The following is a 23,600-nucleotide window of genomic DNA, read 5'->3' as shown; positions in this document are numbered from 1 at the left end:
TAGTGATATCTGTCAACCTGAAAATTCCACAAGTCTTTGATAATTTGGGGAGCTCCTGTGGCTAACTTGGGGATATCCAGTGGTAACAACCTCTTCTCCTAGGATTCTATCAATATTCAAATCCCATTACTTACAATTGATTTTTAAAAATCCTTTTGAAGAGCTGGGGTTGTGGCTCAGTGGCAGAGTGCTTGCCTCGCATATGTGAAGCACTGGATTCGATCCTCAGCACCACATAAAAATGAATAAACAAAATAAAGATATTGTGTCCATGCATAATTTTAAAATATTTTTAAAAAGAGAGACACAATTCATAGTTTTTCAAAAAATCCTTTTGAAGATCCTACAGGCAATATTACATACTTGGTTTGAATTGGATAAAAATAACTTCATCTTTTTCTCTAGTGTTTATTTAGGAAATTATTTTACACACCTCACCTTTTGTTTAGAGACTAGGAAGTTTTTAACTAAAGAAAGACTATGGAACTTGGTAAATCACTCCCTTTACCAGTGAGGGAGAGAAGGAACGTGATGTGAGTACGGTCCACAGCCTGCACCGTGCAGGAGAGAAGTGGAATGAGGCCTTCTGGTGTGAAGGCTTGTGCTCTTTCCTCTCCTCCGAGCTGTTGACATTCTCTTTCTCAATGTCAGTCTAATAAGAAGGATGGCAACACAACATTTGACATGTACCTAACACTTAACAAAGCCATTTGATATTCATTATCTCATGTAAGCTTCTCCCCACTGTGATGGAAATGACTGAAAAATTAGTAATTTGAGTCATTGAAGGTGGTTCCACATTATTAGCATCAAAGTTCCCATTTTGCAAACGAGGACACTGAGATCCAGAGAAAAATCTAGAAAAGACTTTTCCAGAAAGGTTAAATGACTGGACCTGGAGCTCCAGTAGTCAGGTTTCCTGACGTGTGGATTAGTCTGCTTCTTCCATTATGCTACAGAAAGGAAGTTGATCAAGTAGTTGGAAAAAGAGGAGATGAATGGTAAATGTAAACGAGCCGGAAATTAGATAAAAGCAAGGACAGGCTTGTTGTGGCTCAGCAGTCGGTCAAGACTGCTTCTCATAGGCTTACGCCTCACACTAAAAGAAACACAAAAATGAACCTAATCTCCAATGCGTCTACTCTGCTAGGAAATGGGCAGGCCAGAATTCCATCTAGTCAGTAAACATTTATCCAGGGGTACCTTGTGTGGGCAGTAAGAGTCCAGACTTTGCCCTCAGGAGCTCCTTGACGAGTTGGGGGAGAGAGAAGTAGAAGTGCAGTGGATGCTCGCAGGACTGGACTGGTGAGAGTGAACACTAACCTCAGAGTCAGGGAGGGCATTCCAGTTATCCATTACTGCTTAATAAACTACCCCAAATTAGTGGCTTAAAATAACAACCACTCATTTACTCAGGATTCTGTGGGTCAGGAATTCTAGCAGGGCTCACCCACCTTACGAGCATCAGGGGCTTCTCTTGAGACTGCAGCCAGATAGTGGTTAAGGATGAAAGATCCACAATAGCTTCACCCTCACCATTGTGCCATGGTGGAGGCCGGGAAAGGCTGGGGCCTGTCTGTCTCCCTGTGCCGCTCACCCTCACTCAGGCTCGCTCAGTCTGTCTCTTGCACACTCTCTCCTTCACTTCTCATGGCCAGCTTGGGCTTCCAGTGCCTGGTGTTCTATGCTGTGATGTTAAAGCTTCAGAAATTTCACAGATTACTCCTGCCACAATCTGTTGGTCACAACATAGCCTGTTTAATGAGGAAATAACAGGGTCACCTTGTAAAACAGCAAAAGGTAGATCTGTTAAGACCATCTCCAGAAACACAATGCAGAAGGCTTTCTGGAAGGGATGTTGCCTAAGCGAAGTTTTGATGAATGGGTGAGTTTGGAGGACAGTGTTCAACTGTGCAGCAGCACGTACTGAGGCCGATTGTGACTCCCTCAACTTTGCATGTCTTGAAATATAAGTGTAGATCATGTTAAGCTCAATAGACTAGACCTCAACACTCACGTTTTCTCAGATATTCACAGCTGCATCACTCCAAAGAGCAGTTTAGATGTGGAAGCCCACAGAGCTATGTCTCTAAGAGACTATTGTCATGATTAAAGCTGCCTGCTGTCAGAGAATACAGGTCAACATGACATTACTATCTTAAAGGAGCATCATTTCTTAATTTTTTTTTTGTCCTGGGAATTGAACTCAGAGCACTCTACCATGAAGCTGCACCTCCAGCCCTTTTTATTTGTTGTTTTGTTATTGTTGTTGTTGTTAATTTTGAAACAGGGTCTCACTAAATTGCTGAAGCCGGCCTCAAACTCAAGATCCATCTGTCTCAGCCTCCCAAGTCACAGGGATTATAGACATGGGCCACCAGGCCTGACTCAAAATAATTCCTATTTTGAGGATTCAAATGGTTAATGAATTAAGCATATGGGGTGGGTGTGGAGGTAGTTAACTCTAATCTTTTCCCTTCTTGTGACCCATTAGCCTTTAACAAGAAATAAGTCCTCTGAATCATAATGCTTAAATGTATAAAAGTGGTAGCTACTGGTCAGTCTAAGCAGTGATTCCTAAGCAAGAAACCTTGTCAGTTAAGACTGTCAAACACTAATACATTCGAGTTGGTGTACCATGGTCACTAAGGCACTGTGGCACAGAAGCATTCACACACCACCAGGCTCCAGGCTCCACGAGGTGTCACCATCAGGGGGTTTGTCATAACCAGCTAAGGCCTTTGTCATCCTACTGCAAAATAGATGCTTCTGGTGTCATGGAGAACATAAAAGTTTAGAATTTGCTCTTCGGTTAAATGTTGCCAGCCACTAGAGATACAGGAAGATGTAGAATGCTAGGAGTCTTACCAGGTAGGATATAATACACTGCCCAGAGAATGGTATCAGCAGGGAGTAGTATAAATTTGTCCACAAAATTGTGGCCAGAATCTTCAGGACTAACTTCTGACAGAAGGGGAAGGACAGGAGGAAAGATGTGAGCCAAGTCCTGAAAAAGACAGGTGAGAGTTCCACCTACTCATCTGTTGCACCATTCAGATTTCAGACAGGAAAACATCCCTCAGCACTGCATTCAGAGCTGTGCAAACATTGGGAGAACATTGATTTTTCTACTAGAAAAGTAAAATGCATGCTTTCACCCATCACCATTGAACTTTATCTCTCTTTAATTCAGAGTCTTTCACTGAATCTCCTCTAATGCACAGAATGCCATCAAAAGAGACCTTTGCAGTTGTTTTTAAGTGACTTTTAGAGATTTAGTTATATACCCAGATATTTTAATTAGCATTGCTCTGAGTAGAGTGACTGATGAAAATCAACATGGAACAATTAGTGTCTGCAAAGCTACAGAAGTAGTCTTTTTAGATTCAGGGATTTCCCTCCTCCTCCTCCTCCTCCTCCTCCTCCTCCTCCTCCTCCTCCTCCTCCTCCTCCTCCTCCTCCTCCTCCTTCTCCTCCTCTTCTTCTTCTCCCTCCTCCTCCTCCTCTTCTTCCTCTTCTTCCTCCTTTTCTTCCTCCTCTTCTTCCTCGTCTTCTTCTTTTTCTATCTAACAATTAACTGCCTTATATTTACTATGGCCTAGTTGAAATTATGTATTGCCTTTAAACATAGTATTCAACCTAAAAGTTGTTCATCCGGATTTTGGGGTCTGAGGTAGTTAAGCACAGGCACACACACGCAAACATGAGCACATATACAAATACATACATACATATATATGCGTGTATGTACACACACACACTTTTTAAGGAGAAAAAGAAAATGATGCAAGCACAATAGCATTATGGAAGAGGAAAGAGAATTATGTGCTTGGGGACAGCAGGGTTAGGAGGACCCAGCAACGTTTAAAGATTCACAACAATAGCATTTAGCATGAAATCTACTTTTTATCATCCTTACCCAGCCATCAGAATGAAGAAAGACAGTGTCCAGCAGTAGCAGTAGTTTGGTAGCAGGAGAATTAGAAGTAAAGGTACTAGTGCCTGAGGGGTGGGTCATGAATTAATAATTGCTATGTGGCGGATGAGCCCCGTCAGAAGAGCTGAAAATGAGGAAGTTGCCTTGCAGAGCGCTATCAATCACTCAGTGACCATAACTTCCAGTAATTAGTGTATTTTATGGGCCTTTGCTTCAGTGGCTCGAAAGCACATATGCTCCAGTCACAGCTAAACTTTGCCGGAGTAATATTCCAGGATGATTTATCCTCCTGCTGCACTGGGATCTAACCCTATATTAGGTGAAGATTGTGAACTAAGCTGCAATAAAGTGTAAGTTTAGGTACAGTTTGCCCAGGTTGAGACCTCAATGCATCATGCTTTTCAGTATTCACGGTTGGACCACAGCAAGCAATCATTTTTAATAGTGAAACAAATAAAGCAATTAAAGGAACAGCATTAGGATATTGTACTTGTGAATTACTGTTGCCCTCTCCCTGCTTAAGTGTCCACTATAATAAGCCCATTTCTAATTTAAAAAAAAAAAGCACTGTATTAGAATATTTCTTTCTAATACCGTCTTTTCTCCATTATTCTTAGTAATCTGGGATAGAATGCTGAAGGCTGAGTGATTGAGAAGTGCTTGATTTATTTCATTGTGCTACTGTGTTTGAGCTGCTTAAGTTAAAATAAATTCACTATATCAGTAGACTCTGGTGAAGATGAGTGAATCTTTTTAAAATGTTGGCACATGGGAAGGACTACTGCTGATGGGAAGCTCACATTCAGGCTCTTTCTACACAAAGGGAAAAAAATGTTATTTGCAAGCTCTCAGGAGGACTTGGCACTTCCGTACAGGCATAATGAGTTATTTGCTGTGGCTCACCCACTGCACTGGAAGTCTCCAGGGCCCTTGCCGACAGGGTCCTTTGCCATTGCCAAAACATCTGTAGAGCCCAGCATTGTAGTAATTTAACAAGCTTTGCCGCCAACTTACAGAATGACCTTGGGCAAATTAATTAAGCTTCTGGTACCACCATTGGGCCATAATTCTGTTTATGTTGAAGAAATCCTTAGAGTTTGTAGGAAAGTGTTATGTGAAAATAAGTAAAGCAGGTTACAGAGGTACACACTAATAATTGCCCAGGAAGATGGCAAGTTCAAGGCCAGTTTGGGCAGTCCTGTCTCAAAATTTTTTACAAAGGGCCTGGAATGTAGGTGAGGGAAAAGGCATGCCTGGGTTCAATCCTCAGTACTGCCAAAAAAGAAAAAAGTATAAATTGAATAAGGAAAAGATATGCGTGAGTCCACTGAATTCTCTTTCAAGTCAAATATTCCATACCACTTTTAATAATGAATTTTCTTAAATTGATATTAGTGATAAGCTAATTCACCAAGCATAGATAGAAAGTTGCACACAGTTTGATGCTTTCATTACATTTATTATCCCATCTTTAATTTGCAATGTATTATAATATACAAGTTAAGCAATAATAGTAAAACAAACTAATTGTCTTTAATTAAAGTGAATTAGGTTTTGGTCTTAATATATTTGCTGTAGTGAGAACTGATAATATGGAGGGTCCCAAAGGTTGTTAGGGCACGTTCCTGTTGGCTGATGGTGTTGGTAATAACCCTCTTCCTCATGGTTGTAGACATGAACAAATATGTCACTTCACCACTCTGTTACTCGCAGTTACACCCCTCCGCAGGGGTTGCAGATTCTACAAGTTATCAGCTAATGGCGTTATACATTAAAAATTGAAGCTTTCCTCACTCTGAGGCCTTTCAAGGCTTTGTTCTTAAGCCCTAGACACTTTGGAGTGCAGCTGCAAACTATAGGCAGAAGATTAAATTAATTTGTAACTCTTTTTTTTTTTTTTTTGGTCCTGCATTACTAAATCCTCCACATTTAATTGAAACCCTACTTCAAGATGCTTTGTGTTTCTGTGTTCTTTGTTGTCAGTTTAACCTCCAAAGCACTTTAACACTGGTAAATTGCTGTTATATCCTTTGGATTGTTTTTAAACCATTCAGAAAGAGGACAGTGAAATTGATACATGGCAAGAAAAGTAGAATCTTAGAGTCGATTTTGAGGTATTTAATATTTATTATGGTTCCTCACCAGCATGGTTTCAGATGATTTAAACTCTTTCTGTAGGACTGTGTAAATTGGTCTTGGGACGAAATCTCACCTGGGGAATTTTATGTAATCCAGTAGTTAAGTCTGATTTTTTAAAGTTTCCCTGTGTCTGAATATTCCAAAGTGGCTGCTGCATTTCTGTGAAATGAAGGTTTAACTGCAGAGCACAATCTAAATGCAAAATCCTTAGATGGAAATTTAATTGTATAAAATGTGCACAAGGTAATTAAGAACAAATTTTAGAACATTTCAGACTATAAAGTCCTCCTTCAGCTAGATCACTGGCTGTATTGAAAATGCTTATTTTCAATTTGCAGTTTTGCCGAGAAACATAGAATATGTCTAAATTAAGAATAACAACAAAAAACTGTTCTTCAGGGACTGGGGATATAGCTCAGTTGGTAGAGTGCTTGCCTCTGGTGCACAGGCCCTGGGTTCAATTCCCAGCACCTAAAAAAAAAAAAAAAAATGTTGTTCAATGTAACTGTAAATTTAAAACTGCTCCCATTGCATGGTTGATATTCTATACGTAAGCAACTTGATCACCAGTAGCATGTCCTGAGTTTGTATCCTGCACTGTTTCTGGCTACAACATATTTTCTCTTTATCATTTTTAATTTCATGACATTAATTGTTTTTATGATCAACCAAAGCCATTTTGTTCCTTTGCAGACAAAAATCTTGTATCCTAACTTTGTTAAAATAGAAAGGTTTCCTTCATGCCACTGTTGTATATTGGACAGTTGTGACTACACACATACAGACACGCACATGTGCACATACCTGTGTGCACATTATTTAAATTATACAGTCCAACATATTCAAATGCTGCTAACCAAAAGCAATTCATAGATTATGGATGGCCAAATCAAAGATTAACTAGGTGGCAGGAAGGAACATTCATAATTTTGCAGTGAGATGTTAGTGGATACTGTGATTTAAATGTAGTCCCAACTGATGATCGCTTCCCCTGCATTCTTTTTCTGCCTTTTACAAAATAAATGTCCCACAAGGAATATTCAGCAGTTTGCTGAATCTTAAGTGTTTGGAATTAAAATGCACTTTTTTTTTTTACTTAACATTAACTAGACTCTTCTCCCTCCCTCTTGTCTACCACCACCCCCCAAAAACAAATAAAGCTTTTCCAAATCTTTTACAATATGAGCCGCTCCCCTCCTGGGAATGAAAAGGATGTGAGAGTCCTTTGATGAATTGCTGGCGCTTATGTGGGTCCACATTTTTCAATATACTTTTTTTAAACTGGACTTAAGCTGTCTATATTTAAATGCTTCTTTTGTAAAGATGATAAAGAGAGCAGAGATTTCTATTGGCTTAGCCTAATCTGTTTGCTTTGTTGCAATTCTTTTTTCCCCCTTTACTTTAACTGTTAACCTATTTATAAATCTAAATCTACATACAAAGGTCATTGGTTGGCTGAACTTAAACCATTTTACTCAGTAAATTTAATTAAGAAAATACAGTGCAACTCATAAGCAAATGAGTTTTTTCCTAGTTTTAAACCAAACCACCCTCTTGAGTGCTGATTGCCTTGCCCGACCCCTGGTGATACAGAAACAGGCAAAATTAAAAAGGACATTAAAGCTTCATTAAATCTGAAACACATTTAGTACAGTGACATATCTGCAGGCCATTTCAGAGAAGATTACATACTCTCTTTTGTAAGTTTCCTAATTTATAATACCTTGACAATAAAAACTGGGGAAATGCAAGTAGATTAATAGACCAGTAGGGGTAAAAGATACAGCATGGCCCCAGGTCTGTCTGTCTCTGAAAGATTCTCTTAGAGCCTGTGCGCTCCCTCGCCCCACAAGGGTTCTGTGTTTATTTTGACAGCCTCATGAAGACTTGTTCTTCATGCAGCCATGTCTGCAAAGAGCCCTTTTTCCTTTTTACCTCTTCCTAGTACAGCTTGATAAAAGGGTTCTAGGGCCTGGCTGCATATTTCCTTCTAATGTGCCACAAGACAAATGGTTGGAGCATAAATACTGGAGTTGCATTGGTCCTGGAAGGATAAGGACACACATGGAAGGAAGGCGTGTTCCTCTGCTGGGGCCTCAAAATGACTGCTCTCGGTGACAGCCTGGTAGTGCCACTGCCCATGTTTACTAGTATAGAATTGGAGTCCTTGGTCTGGGGCTACAGCAACTGAGTGGTGACACTGTCAGAGAGGAAGCAATTGTCGTGCTACTTTTGCAGTGCTCAAGGTTGAGGAACCAGTCCGTACCTGCAAGATGTCTTAGAAGCAGTCCTTTCAGAAGCATAGTTGACAGGTAGGACTGATGTTCCATAGGGTGTCAGGAAAATACACAGAAAACAAAACCAGGCTCAGAAACAGTGTATTCACCAGTTCAAGCACTGCCACCTGTTCCCAAGCAGACTGGGACAAAGAGATCCCCAATGAATTTTCTGTCTCCTGCATGGTAGTACCTTAAAGAACAAATAAATGCCATCAGCCATTCTTGTTTACCTTGTACCAGTTGTGACAGAGGAGCCAAGTAGATGAGTGCAACAGTCCCTTGTCAGCCAGAGCCTGGCTTTTCCATGCAAAATGATGATTTGAGAATCTGGAGGCTTTGTGTTGAAATGGGATGAATTCACATTTTCACCTTTTCCTACTCTTTTTATTTTTTTAAGACTTCCATTTATCATTTTTTTGATTCTTTAAACTTCAAGAACCAATGGCCAGTGTTGGTACCTGAAAGCTAGTTTAGGTCTTGATGGTCTGTGTCACACAAAAGTTTCTTCTGCCTGTAAGCTGTGTGGATGGGATTCTTCCATGGTCCCTAAGGATGTATCAACATGCACCCAAGAGAATGGTATGGTACCTGTAGGAGGGTTGGAGACAGGATGTTCTAAATATTTTCTAGTATTATTGAACTATTAGCTTTCTTAGATAAAAGACCCTCCTTGCCATTTCTTTTACTCCAAATGGAATAATATGCAAAATTCATCATCCACAGATCATGCGTTGACAGGTATCAGCTTTCGGTGAGCTGTCACCTGTCAGGTCAGTACACAGTGGCACAAATGCCTGGACAACCACCATGATAGACCACGGTGACTCCTTCTGAATCAGTGTGCACACTCTTATTGGACAGAAACATATTGTATTTCTAAAATGTAGGGCAAAAATGTAGCCTGTTGGGTGGGGGCAGAGTTGGGGCAGTGGAAAGCTGAGACCCTCCCCATTCCTGATGAGTTACAATACATAGACCACAAATGTAATCACACAAGACTCTGAAAGCCACTAAAGTAAACAGCCACACTTTCTTTCCTTCTCCCTATCTTGTGATACTTTTGTTATTTATACCTGAAGGGATTAACTGTATCCATCAAATGAAATAATAGTATAAATTTATATATTTAAAAAAAAAAATATATATATATATATATATATATATATATGTATCTTGGATATAAGAAATCAGTAATGACACTAGGTGTTCCACAACACACAGACACACATACACACACACACACACACACACAAATGAGTGGTGACACTCTCAAAATAGTCACCTTACAAGGTCATATGGTTAATTCCTATTATATTGCTATTGCTCAAACTGGTTTTGGAACTTTGAAAACCTTAGCATCTTCATTTCTATCCTTAGCAAATAACAAAGTATTTGTTCTTTGCATATAACTTTTGGTTTTGATAATATCTATAGATCATTTACCCATTAGTCTACAAATAGTTTATGCAGTCAAAAAACTGAGGGACATCATTTTAAATCCAAGATGCAGTTCTCATAAAATGAAGTAGGTGTCCTTGTGTTACGTGAAATTATTCTAAACACAATTCCAAAATACAGTTCAAAATTGTTTAAGCAATGTTCCTTTTTTTGAAATAAGCGTTCAACTTCTCAAGATCTAGAAAGACAGCATAATGTGCTGGGAAGAACTCTGAATGAAGTCACAAGTCTTGGGGTCATCCCCTAGGTTTCCACTGATTAACTGTGTAGGAACTGCTTTAGTGGGACTCTGGAAGTCCCATCTGTGAAGAAGATTGATACAGATCCATTCCAGCTTTAAAATTCCCTGATGTTGTGATTCTACTTTGAATGTAGTTATTTTCCTTACATAGATTATCATGAGTTTGTTAAATGTGATCGTATTATCTCAGCCCTGTCTTGGAGGAATCATTTTGTTTTTCCAGGTGAGGACCCAAAGACCAAAATTAAGTGACTGGCTCAGAAACAGAGAATAGTTTACGAGTCGAGCTAATCCAGAAGCTCTAAGCTCCCTTTCCCACTTTTAGACTTAAGTTCCAACTTCACAATCTTTAAATTGCCATTTTCGCACAAGTGGTAGCACTTTCCCTCTATGTATGGATAGAAAATGGACCAAATAAAACAAACAAAAAGTATGAAAATAATAGCATGGTTTTTCATTTCAGAACCTGGCCCATTCCCACTTCCTGCAGCCCTTCATTTACACAAAAAAACTGATCACTGCAGAGCTGTGGGCTGGAAACAATTAGATGTTCCTATCTTACAGAGAAGAAGCCAACAGTTTTATATCTGTGTAGAAGAAACTGTCGCACACATGTAAATGTAAATAATGGCCACAGAGCTGAGAATATTCCTAAGAGAAACTACATAAGGGTAATGTCTAGTTATTAAAATTAGAATATTTTATCAGGGATGCAACATTGTCTATTGAAAATGTCCATTCTAAATACAGCTTGTAATGTAATTACAGCAATAATTTAGTTTGTGCATTTGAGGTTGTGAGCTTTTTGTATTTGCTAGATGCATTTCTGAAATTTAGTACTTGTCTGTTTTAAGGAGATCTGCCCTGCATGCAAATCTATAACTAGACAAATATTATTTCCTTTCCCAGCTTGCTCTTGGGAGGTTTCCATATCCTCAGGTAAGATTGTTCATTACTGCCGTTTGCCACTGTGACATTCATTCCTATGTATGAAGGTACAGGGAGCAATTGTGAACATTTGAGCCACATACAAATAAATCTGTCCTGTTAAATTGAAAAGTGATATCTTAAAGGAGTCATTTAGAAGTCTCTGTTGATTTTTGATTTTTTTAAACTCCAGACTTTTTTTCCCCTTTGTTAAAGGTTGACAGCGATCATCTTCCTTTGTGTGACATTAGAGATGTTTTTCCCTCATCCTGCCCGGTACCATGTGCTCACATTAGGGTTGGAGGAGGGGTCCAGTCTTTCCTTGATACCCTTTTCTTCGGGATTTTTGGATTCAATTAAATTATTTGAGTTAAAGGGTTAAGAAGAAGGGTGAAAATGTCTAATTGAAGTCATTATTTTTGCAAGGCAAATAGGCCCCCAATTTTGTGTGAGTTTGATTTTGAACATAATTCTTTTTAGATTTTGCTTCTTCCTATCTACATTTCTAAGAAAAAAAAAAACAGTCCATTTTACTAGCATTGTTTTAATTTCTTTAAGATTTTTACTATAGGAGGGTGCTCACACTTAACATATAATGCTATTTTGTGGTTTGAAAATAATTCCCCTGTGTGTGGAGGGAAATAAGTGAAATGTCGAGAGGGATGAAAAATGAATGGTTTGACTGTTTTCCTCTGGTTGATGCTCACTGTTTTTCTGGCATCTTGGTCTGTACAGGCCAAAGTGCCTGGAGGCATGTCTGATTTAAAGGTGGTGTTGGTCTCTGCTCTTTAAGCATCTATTAACTTGCTATTATTATGCAAATAAGTGTTGTATTACACATACTAATTTATGCATGGTTAGATTATGCAGATGCATCACAAACAGTGGTTATTGAATAATAGGAGGGGGCGCATTCTCTCTATCTCTTTTTAAGCAAATTTTCCTGGTACCCATGTGGACATTTAAAGATCCTTCACTCACTGAAATGTCTCTTTTGTATCCTTTTTCCTTCACAGTTAAAGTCATCAGATAAGTGGGAGAGAAACTGTCCAAGTTGTCAGGTCCAGAAGTGTTAGTCTCACTTTTGAATTTGTAAGCTTCTTTGTTTAAACATAATCTTTTCCTTAAAGAGAGAATCTAAAATGCAATCGTTTGGCATGCGCTCCTAATCTAGCATTTAGTGAGATTTTAGTGTCTACAGCCTTGCTGCTTAACTCTAGGTAGCCCATCAAATTAAAATCACATTTTCAGGATTTATAGCTCATTAGAATATTTATCTTGGTAAGACTCTTATCCTGTCAGTAATTTTTAAACAATTCATTGTTTGGCCAATTTATGTAATCCTGTAAAATTTTGAAAATGAACAGAAGAGGACCTGTAAGATGTATCTGTCTTTCAAACACATCTTAGTAGAAAACCTAAGCCAGGTGTATCTGTAAACCCAGTCACTCAGGAGGCTGAGGCAGGATGATCACAGTTCAAAGCCAGCCTCACTTAAGTGAGGTCTAAAGCAATTTAGCAAGACCCTGTCTCAAAATTTAAAAATTATAAAATAAATGGCTGGGAATGTGATTCAGTAGTTAAGCACCCCTGAGTTCAATCCCTAGTCCCCCCCCCCAAAAAAAAAAAGTAATAAAGGGAAACTAGAAAATGCCATATTAAAAAAGAAAAAAAAAGGAAAAGAAAAAAACTTGAAAGCCATCTCATAAAAATTCTGAAAATTGAAAATGTAGCTATATTCTTGAGATTCCTGTTTAGAGTAGTTATTCAGCAAGATTTGGTGAATGACAAGTCTAAGAAGTAGATTGCCCTTGCACTTGACAAATGAAGCCCTTGAAGGCTATGGTCAGATTTGGGAAGAGACTGCACACCTTTGCAGTGTTGTTTCCCAAATGTCTTAAGTATGCACTTACTGGATCAATCACATGGAAGTTGGAAAATTCTAATATGCTGAACTCCCTAATTAGCAATACCTTTATCATCAGAGTGGGGAAAAGAACTGGATTCCCCAAATTATGAAAGAATGTTGTCACCCAGTTGGTTCTTTTATTTCAAATAATAGAAGTAGTTTTGAGCCTATCGTCAGGCCTGTTTCCCAGATCTTTCAATAGAAGTTTGGGTGTTTTATTACATTTTGGTGAAAATGGCATTTATTTTACAGGTTTTATACTATCAAGGGAAAGTTGGGAAAAGTACTTTACAAATGCTTTCCTAGCCAGGCATGGCAGCACACACCTGTAATCACAGCAACCCTGGGGGTTGAGGCAGTAGGATCACAAATTCAAGACCAATCTAGTGATACTTTGTCACAAAATAAAAATTAAAAGGATTGGGGGTGTAGCTCTATAGTAAAGTGTCCCTGGGACCAATCCACAGGACCAAAAACAAAACACAAAAATGCCCTCACAAACTCCTGTCCTAGGTGAAGGAATCACATGAAAAGCAAAGGGGGGCTAGGAGAGTAGAGGAAAGGGACCAGGTGGAGAGAGGAGGGGAGAAAAGGAAGGGTACTGGGAACGATCTTGAACAAATTATATTGTTATGTTGTGCGTACATGGATACCTAACAATGAGTCACATTATTATGTATGACAAAAATATAGAAAATATAAGTGCCTACATTGTCTTATTGGAACTCCCACGCACTCTGAGACTACCTCCTCTTAGAAGATGGGCCAACAGAATTGCTGATTGCTCACGGTTGAACTGTGACTAGTTTGATTTCATTGAATCCCAAGTGCAGTAGGCAGGAGTGAATCATACACTCTAAGTGTTGGAAGGGATCTCAGACATCGTGGAATCAAACCTCTCTACAATATCTCTGAAGAGCAAACATTCACATTCTGTTTGAATACCTCTAATGACAGGAAACTCACTACAAAGCAGTCATAGAATCAAAGCAACATGCCATCTACCAATTCAAGGACTACTCCATCCTAATTATGGCCTACTAGGCAGGTCCTTGAACGTAAAAGCTTTTCATATATTGTTAAGGTAACATAGTTTTGAATCCCTGTGTACTTGGGCTAGGGATAGTGACATGGAATTGCTGCTCTAAACCCAAAGGCATTCAAGGTGCCAGACCTGAGCCACTTCACTAGGGGCAAGCTGAGAAGAGTAGCCCATTGGAAAGAGCTGGACCTGGAGGCAGAAGATGAGCATTAGAATCCATCTGGACCACAAACTCACCACAGCTGCCATTCTTGCCTTGTAAGTCCTGAGGCCTTGGTTTCCTCTTGTCTAAAGTGAGAGTCCTGCGAAATCCACCTCTGCTATCTGATTGGAGGAGCACGCTGACCAAATGAGATTATGGCTATTAAACCACTTAGAGAAGTTTCAAAGGGCCTCCATCTTGGCCCTAGTGTGGGGCTGCAACACACGACAGAGTTTCCAGCTACCAAGAGAAGATTGCCAAAGGATGTTCTTAGCAACCTGTGAGCCGTCACTGGAGCTATGAGTAAAGTGAGCCGAGGGAATCCTGGGAGAGGAGCAAGCTTCAAGAACGTCCTCCCCTCTGCCCTGTGTCAGTGCCGCTGACAGCATCCTTAGCAGCCCTTCTTCCTGCTGGTGACACGGTGAGAGGGCTGATAAGGGAAGGATGTTGGGAAGATATTAGCAAGAGGCAGTGGCCTGGGACCAACATATAAGTTACAGGGTTGGATTTTTGTTGAGATACTATTTTCATTGTTTTGTGGGTTGGGTGTTTCTTAGAGTTTCCTTTAGACCCTCAGGACATGCGTAGTTTAGGACTCCACAGAAAGAGGTTAGGGGGCCACTATGAATGCAGTTTATTACTATAGCTTATTAAGAAGATGAACAATGGCATCATGAATTCATCCAGCACCTTTCCTACCTCGAGCTCCTGAGCACTTTCTGTATCTGTCCCAGGCTGTACCTCCCTCCTGCAGGGAACCACTCTTTCCAGCCTCCAGGTGAGCAAGACTGCAGTGCTGAGAGGCCAGGCACCTTGCCTGAGGGAAGAATGGGTGTAGTTGAGTTTAGGGCTTGGAAGCAATTAAACCCCACTACTGGCTTCATGACCTCTGAATTTGATTGGCTGTTCCTACCAGGTCTCTGTTATCCACACAGCCCCACCAACCCCTTCTCCTAGTTTACCTTCCCTGCCCTAGGTTGGCCTCCTGTGGAGAGTGCTGGGCACCAGAGGGTTGTGCCTGTAGATGACATGGCCATTCCCTAGAGCCCTTTTGCTTTTCTTATCATGTATTTAGTAGAGTGACAGGGGGATCCAGACGGCCTGAGAACTCTCGGCGACTTCAGTACCATTAATTCTGGGTGCCTATAAAGCATCTTCTACAACAGGATTATGAGAAACTGCTTTTTTTAAACATCTTACAAAGATGTCTCAATTTCTTGAACAATTTAGCTTAATGGTAATGTGGGAAGATGTGCAACTCTGGACAAGGACTGGAGCTGTGTGTGGTGAGTCACACAGATCCAGATTCAGTTGACTTCAAAACCGTGATGGTGGGCAATGGTTTGTTTAATGACACCATATTTAGGAGAAATAAAAAGGATTGCCTGCTAAAAATTGTCATCCTTCACTCAAACTTTACAGCAGGGCCCTGTGTTAGGATGATAGTCAATCCATTAAGGAGTCTTCTCAGGGGATGTGTCCGCACTGGCACTGGGGAATTTGGTAAGCAAGATGCCAGAGGAAAGCAAAGCTAATACAGATACAAATGTATTTAAAGTACTTTTGCACGTATAAAAATATTGTTCCTCTTTTGGCTACAATTCCTGATCTTGGTTAATAAATTACATCAAAATGACCTGAAGTTAAAAAAAGGGAAAAAATCTGAGCAAATAGTGCCCCTGGTATTGTAAAGCTTTGAATGTTTTCACACCCCATTAATTTATTACTTCTCTTTCTTCATCTTTAAATTTCATTTTTTTTTTCAAAAATTCCGACTCCCTGCTGCTGCAGTGATTTTCATCTTGTTGTTAATTTTCCCTGCTCCATATGGAGCTCCAGACATTTCACCTGGAGGCTGTACTAGATTTTGCTGTAGTGATCGTACTTCCGGAGGCCAAAACTGTCATTTAGGGTTCCTGGTGCATCTGTCTGCGCCAGGCTTTTCACTGGCATGGGAGAGTGTGAATAACAAATTGGATGCACCTGAGATTCGGATGATTAGTGTGTTTTGTGAATCTCCACGACTTGTAAGCAGATAGCTCTAGGGGGGAGAGGGTGGAGAGCTGAAGAGCCACCGTGGGTGAATCTGTGCTCACACCTTACACTTGGGGCTTTGCAAGGGAAGTGCAAGCATCCTAGGCAGCCTGAGTGCAGAGAGAGTAACAAATATTTCATCCTGCCTTGTCATTGATTAGAAAAGAGCCTTTAATTTCATTTCACCCCATGTTGTGATTAATTTGCATTCTTTGTCAGAAGTTAATGGAGTTTTTTATGGTTCACTCTGAAATCCTTGAAGACATCAGACTTGATCTGATGTTTATACAACCGCCAGCGGAATTTTTTCGTTTGATTGATGGCAAGCTTGATGTTATTCCAAACGGCTTTTTAAGCTGTTTTTAAGAATTATTTGAATAAAATGCAAGCAAGATATTGTTGTAATGATCAAGATTATCTGTTAAAAATCTGTTTCAAATAAAGAAGATGATAAGTAGTAAAAAGGATCAAAAAGATAAGAGAAATAGTGAATGGTGGTGTGTTTTTTTGTTGTTAAAATGCATAAGAATGGTGTTCAAATAAATTATTGCAACATACAGAGAAGATCACTTTATTGAAAAAATATATCATCTGGCCAAACAGAATAATTAAAACTAAGGTAAAAGGAAAGTTGGAATCTTAGAGATTAGAAATCTTTACTGCCAGTTGGCTAATTCTCATTTATTCACCAGGTTTTGCCACCAGTGTACGAAATAGAGATCTACTGTTCTTAACTCAAGGAGACAGGCCTGTCAGGGCTGTTAGCTGAACAAAATGATGACATATTACTTGTCTCAATAAAGAGGCATTTTTAAATCTCATTACAAGTTAAACATTAGTAGATAATAGAGGATTTTAAGTGAAAGACGGGCATTTTTAATGGTGAAGGACTGCCTTTTTCCACAACATAGCGCAGAAATGAAAACATCCTGTTGTTAAAACCAAGATACCTGACTGTTCGTGGGTGGGAGAAGTGTGCATTCACACACACACCTACACACACTGTATATCAAAGTATGAGAGGAACTGTAGGTGGCGTTTGCTTCAGAACCCCCTGCTACTAACCAAGGAAGTATGTTTTGTAAATGCTTTTTGACTACTAATACCATGTGTTTGATTTGGGGACTTTGACTGGTTTCAGCAGACTCTTGCTTCACAGTGCTGCTCGTGAGACTTACTCAGAGGTCAAAAAGCTACTTATCTGAGTGCTTTCATTTAAAACAGATTAATTTATTTGCTGTATCTGAAAGTTTGCTAAATAATTGGGTGGTTTTAATTGAATTTACTGCTTTCTGATCCTTGTATTAACATGATCTAAGGTCCTTTTTATTATATGCAATCTATATTATTGACCAAATTTGCCCTGTTTTCATTTGAATGTAAGCAGCTTTTCAAGGAGAAAATATTTTGTTTAACTTGGCTTAGAACCTGCTATTTTAATGTGTCTTTTTTTTTTCACTTGACAGATTGTCTTTTAAACATTCATTTATTTTGTAGGAATAAACTGTGCCCGAGATAGAGTATTTTTTTAATAACAGAAAAGAAAGCCTGTGTTCTTAAAACTATTTAAAACATTAAACACTTTTCAGATGCTAATTTTCAAAATACTAGGACTTTTACACTGAATTTTATTTGTTTTTTAAAAGCCTTTGATTGGCATATTGTCACTAATCCTAATATCAGTATTTAATATTGTTTTACATTCAATGTTAAGTTTAAACTATAGATATTACCTTTTTATAAATATTTTTTAGTTGTAGATAGACACAATATCCTTATTTTAATTTATTTAGTTTTATGTGGTGCTGGGCATCGAATCCAGCACCTCACATGTGAGAGGCAAGTGTTCTACCAATAAACTACACCCCAGCCCTAGATATTATCCTGTAAGGGTCTGGCGAAGCGTCGGAGGAAGAGACCACAAGTGGCTAGCTTCATGCAATAAGCAGGAGGGAGTTTATTGAGGATCCAATTCAGCGCGCTGAGGCTCCAGGCAGGCTCGCTCAAGAGGGAGGGAAGCCCAGAGCCCCGAGCAGGGGCTGAGCACTGCTTAAGTACACTTTTTTGGGGAGGGCGGGGATTTTACATACATCACAGTCTCCTTTAACAAATCATCATACACTGCGGGAAAATCATACTACAATTCCTAAACATGATTAGTTCATTCATTGGCGGGAACAGGTCGGGCGGGGGGTGATAGGTCAGTTCTAAAGCAGGGTACACATTCAAACTGATTGGTTTAGGCCCTGCGATGCCTACGTGCGACCACACAGAGCCCTTCAGTTATTAAACAACCAAGCAGTCAGGGGAAATATTTACTGGGCGGTTCCAAGCATTGTCTTAACAGCTACAGAAATTTCAGGTTAACAATACTTAATCCTTTACACTTTAACTCAGACTTTGCAGCTTAGAAACTTTACAATACCCGGTCTTTTACCCTTTAACTTTTACGCTTTAACTTCAATTTCTTTTACCCTTACAATCCTTTTTATGTTTTAATATACTGAATATGTCTGGAACTGCAACATACCTGCAAAGTTTGCCCTCTTTGACAAAAGGTTATCTGGAATCTCTCCTTGTTGCATGAACTTTTTCAAGTTCAGAACATCAAGGATTTAAGTAAATTTTAAATATCCAGTGTATTGTGTGAGATCTCTAACAAAAAAAAAAAGTGGTGGAGGGGGATCATTGACACAAACTCTAGATACTCACCTTTAATGGGCAAAAGCCACATGTGTGCAATTTTTGACCTAAAGAAAAATATTAGGTGGTAAACAAGAGCGTACATGTTTCAATTCAGCGTCTATTTTTATCCTCACTGTTTAGGATATGTACATTTAAAATACACTGATATTTCAAGCCATAAAATCAGATTTATGTCCCATAAAATATAGAGGTAAAATTTAAGTAATAATGAACATGTTCACTTACACACATTTGCTTCTGCTGAGGAATTATTTTAATGGCTAGTGACAAATTTTTCTCCCAATATCTACCTGAAACTTATCCAGAGGACTCATAAATTTATTTTCCTAGCCTCTGCCAAAGACAGGAAATGAGTTCCTAGGTTGTCTTTAAAATAGAGCAGAAATGGAAGAGAAATTATCACCAAAGTATAGGTTGCTTAGAAATTAGCAATTTTCCATTAATGGTAAATTATGTGTTACTACCTTAGTTGAGGTCTGGGTACTTCAGGTCAGCCATGCCTGTCTTTTTTTTTTAATTATTGTAGATGGACACTATACCTTTATTTATTTTTATGTGGTGCTGAGGATTGAACCCAGTGCCTCATATGTGCTAGGCAAGCGCTCTACCACTGAGCCACAACCCCAGCCCTAGGGCTATCTTTTGTAAAGTACCAATCCAAGGTTGGTTTGGCTTTATAGCACCATCTAAGCTATTGTCTGACATACATCTCAATTTGACATTTATTTGTCACTGAGCACCTTCTTTGTGCCTGGCAGTATACTAAGCCCTGGGAGCACAGAATGAAACAGAGGTAGTCCCTGCTCTCAAAGAGTACAGCCCAGTCAGAAGAAAAAACAAACAGGTGGCAGGTGATGTAAAAGTAAGCCTGCAGGAGCTGGACACTGGCCTCAGCTGAGATGGGAGCAGTCAGCTCACTTGAGGAAGCCAAGAAAGTTTCACAGGTAGAAGATGCTTGAGCTCAGGTGCTCAGGCCAGAAGATTGTTAGAGAAGAGAGACATTAAGATCAAAAGGAGGTGCAGCTGGGGAGAGGTAAAGATCTAAAATAGGATGTTGTGTTGAACATCCATCCAGTACTCTACCTAAATAGGGTATGACTGTCATTACTCTTCTGTCTACCGACAGTTTAGCAATTCCCCTAGGTAACTTTTAAAGCAGCACCGTAGTAAGAAAGGGGAATGAGAGTGGGAGAGGAGGCAGGAAGTGTATCGGGATGGACATGGGCACAGATAGCGGAGACCAGATAAAGAATGTTGGTTGGAGGATTCCCTGAATCCCTTTGAGATCCCTGGAAGCCATTGAGGTTGGAAGTCATCACATCTCAAGATCCCTGCCCCTGAGGGCAGCTGGCATGTGCCTCTGAAAGCTTCCTTACCACCCTCTATGAATTTGACTTGACACCACAGCCCATTTGCTAGACCTGGGGAGGAACTGTCATGACCAAATGAGCCAGGGCCTAAGGGAACTCTTTGAAAAATATAAGGTGGTAAACAAGAGCAAGGTAATAATAGTATTATTTATATTTCCAGAAAGTACTTTAGGGATTTACCTATGTAACTCTGAAAATATATGACCATGTCTCACACAGGTAGGACTAAAATGAATTACTTTTCTGATCCCACAAGAACCTTCCTTTTACAGTCCTTCTTTTTTGAGTCATAATTTGTCATTCACAATCATAATATATAAAATTGCATGCAGAATATAGTCATTTTTAGTCCAGTAACTAGGGACTACGATTCTTTTATAATTTTTAAATAATCAGTTTAGCTTATGAATAAGATTGAAATTTGTAGTAGTAAACTTGACATCCTGTCTGGCTTATAGATGCAATTTTGCCATCTTCTCTCCTTCTTGACTCTGTGATTGGGAAGACTTCCACTCTTCGCTTTGATTTTGGTGCGGCAGTCTGTTACTTCATGGAATCCTTGAATTCCTGGATACAAAAAGATGTTAAAATGATCTACTCTAAAACCACTAAATGATTCCCATGATTACCAGGTGTTGAGCAGCAGGGCAGGCTGTCTCCTGCTCTCAGTTCAGTCTCAGTTCAGTCTCATTTTTTTCTCTAGAGGCTAGTGAGGAAGAGTGAGATGAGGTACCCAGAGGTTTTGAGCCCAAATGGCCATCTTATTTTACACACCCATCCATTCAAGTACTGCCTCCAACTGGTATGTCTACAGAGATGGAAATTACTCTCCCAGGATGCTCTAGGCCTGCCAGGTAATTGCTGGCTGGATATGGATCCCTGGGGAAAAAGTGGTCCTCAACAGCAGTAGTGGCAGCATCAACAAAGACATCCAGCTTTTATTGTACTCCAGAGTTTTGCTTACCACCATTCAGCATAGAACACTTGGGTAGATTTGGGGCTCTGGGCTCATTGGCATCCAAGTTAAAAGGGGACAGACCTGGCCGTGCTTTGTTTGAGCACAGATTACTTTTTAGATGTTTAACAGTTCTGGATTAATGCCTGGGGGTTTGGGAATTCTTTCTCAACTAAAATGTTAATGATGCTAAGAACCCAACCCTCTTTAGTGCCAATAAAACAGACAAGCTAAGTTCATTGAAAAAGCAATGAGTTGCCTAAAAGGAACACAGAGCTGATGTGATTTAGAACTAGAGATTACCAAAACACACTAGGTAGAAAAGAGCCCCAGGGACACCTAGGAGTCTGAAAAGGGGGCAGCGTATATACAGAGCTAAGGTATCACCTCCAAAGAATTGTGGGAAACTGAGACAACCAACTAGAGCTAAGTGTAGACTCTTGTGCTCTACCATCAAGGTCTGCAGATGGTGACCACCATGGGGAGAAGGGAAGAAAAACTGGGAAATGGAACAGCCTTATAAGGGGAAGAATCTTGGGCCTTGGGTTTAGAGGAGGAAGGACCAAAGTAGGTACTGAAACTTGTCTATTTTTCTTTTCTGTTCAGAAACTGGTTCTAGAGAACACGTGTCAGAACACGACTCTGAGTCTAGTTCTAGTTTGGTGAAACACTGTAAACAAAACAAATTTCCTGGCCAGAGGCCTCCCTTCCACCCCTGCCCTTTGGACAGATCTCTGCCTCCTCAGTAACCAGAGGGGATGGGAGTTAGCAAATGGCACACTCAATTTAAGTCACTCTCTGTATGGTTTCTACCCCAGTTACACACAGAGCACTAACCTGAGTTCTTATCCTGGCTTTTCCTCTTAGTTGTTTGACCCTGTTTCTTTTCAGACCTCAGTGTTCTCACCAGAAAGTGATGAAGCCGTCCTAAGGTCAGTGGTTTGCGGAGTGGTGAGAAGTCTGTGCGTTGAGTAGGTGAGACTCCACCCACACGCATCCATGCTGCAAACCCAAGAGTGGCTGCTTTACCTGGCCATTTTTCAAATGCATCCATGTAACATATTGTCTGAACCAAGAGTTATTTTGTAAACAGAAATGAAAAATGCTGAACCAGCTTTCACATCACCATCTCCTCCTGAGTGCTCCTGGGTTTATTGAAACCCAATTTACACATGTCACAATACGAAAAGAATGAGCTAAAACTCTGGAACAAAAGTCAAACTTAGTCCTGTTCATTCTACATCCATGACTTATTTTCTTTAGATCTATTTTGCATTTCATTTGCAATCAAGCCAGTAAGGTACATGTTAGTTAACATATAACAAGGTTATATGTAACCATTTCAAAGAGTCTGCCCTTCCTTGTGCCACATGTACCGTGTACTGGCTGCAGTTGCTGCTTATCAGGATCTCAGCAGACTAAACAATGTTGTCAAATGTATGGTGGTTTTTTACAAATGCAGTAATACATGGAGCCTAGGCCCATGACATAATCTTCCTTGCAATGACAAGAGCACTACCTGGGGGTTGAGGGTTAGGGGAAATGTCTTAGAAATTTACAGAGCAAATAATTTAATAATGGGGAAAAAAAAAAAAAAAGAAGTCCACGGTGTCCTGAGGGAAGAAAGCAGAACTCCAGAGAGCTGTATTTTGTCCAACTACAGCATGACCTTTAGAGAAGACTGCAAGCTGTATGCTTAAGTCTTAGCCCTGCTATGGAGTTTCTGGGATCTTACATGAGTCATTCATTTTTGTGGAGCAGAAGTTGTATCTTATCCATCTCTTGGGTTCCAGAATCTAGTACATTGCCTGGAATAGAGTAAGTACTTGATAAACAAATATGAAATCGGAGAACTAAATTATTTAGCTCAATTTTACTTTTACTTTTTCACACATTGGCAAAGCAAATTTTGCAATCAGAAGAAACTGACCATCAACTCATTCTGAAGCTTTCAATTAATCGTTTTGTTCCCTTTCTTTTCTTCCATATCCCATACTCACACTCCACCTTGACAGCATTACAGAGTAAAGGATAAACACTTCTGAGAAGTCATAGTGAAAGGAAAGTGACCACAACACTCGGAGCAACCAACAGATCTTTATTGCAGCAGTGCAACAAAGAGAAAGGAAAGAAGGAAAGAGAGAGAGAGAAAAGAGAAGAGATGAACAGGGAGAGAGCAAGAGCAAGAGAGAGACAGAGAACGCGCGTAAGAAAGATAAAGAGCAAGAGAGAGAGAGAGCAAGAGAGAAAGAGCAAGAGAGAGAGGGAGAGAGAGGGGGGCCTGGCAGGAGGGAGTTTTTATAGCCCAAATCTAATGGGGCCTCTGGGTCTGCAAGCTGCCTTGTTGGCCCAAGGGGGGTTGAGTGCTCAGCCTTAAGTGGGACTTGACACAAACAGGTGA

The 23,600-nt window shown here is 39.8% G+C and overlaps 1 protein-coding gene across 7 annotated transcripts in view; it reads left to right on the top strand.

Moving 5' to 3' along the window:
• Map2k5 (mitogen-activated protein kinase kinase 5) overlaps nucleotides 1-23,600 on the top strand; it is a 238,111-nt gene that overhangs the window by 145,668 nt on the left and 68,843 nt on the right. For 5 of the 7 annotated variants that reach the window (XM_046426490.2, XM_046426492.2, XM_058573308.1 and 2 more), the window contains one exon: nucleotides 10,964-10,993. The exons of 1 other annotated variant lie outside the window; for it this stretch is intronic. In XM_046426490.2, coding sequence (XP_046282446.1) covers nucleotides 10,964-10,993 — 30 coding nt within the window. Of the gene's footprint in view, nucleotides 1-10,963; nucleotides 10,994-22,090; nucleotides 22,132-23,600 lie in introns of all 7 variants that reach the window. One more of the 7 variants, XR_006847739.2, reaches the window with a different exon arrangement.

This window comes from Marmota monax, unplaced genomic scaffold, assembly GCF_021218885.2.
Source record: "Marmota monax isolate L192 unplaced genomic scaffold, Marmota_monax_Labrador192_F-V1.1 WCK01_AAM20220418_F8-fsc00078, whole genome shotgun sequence".
Taxonomy (NCBI): domain Eukaryota; kingdom Metazoa; phylum Chordata; class Mammalia; order Rodentia; family Sciuridae; genus Marmota; species Marmota monax.
This window is presented reverse-complemented; position numbering and strand designations above follow the sequence as displayed.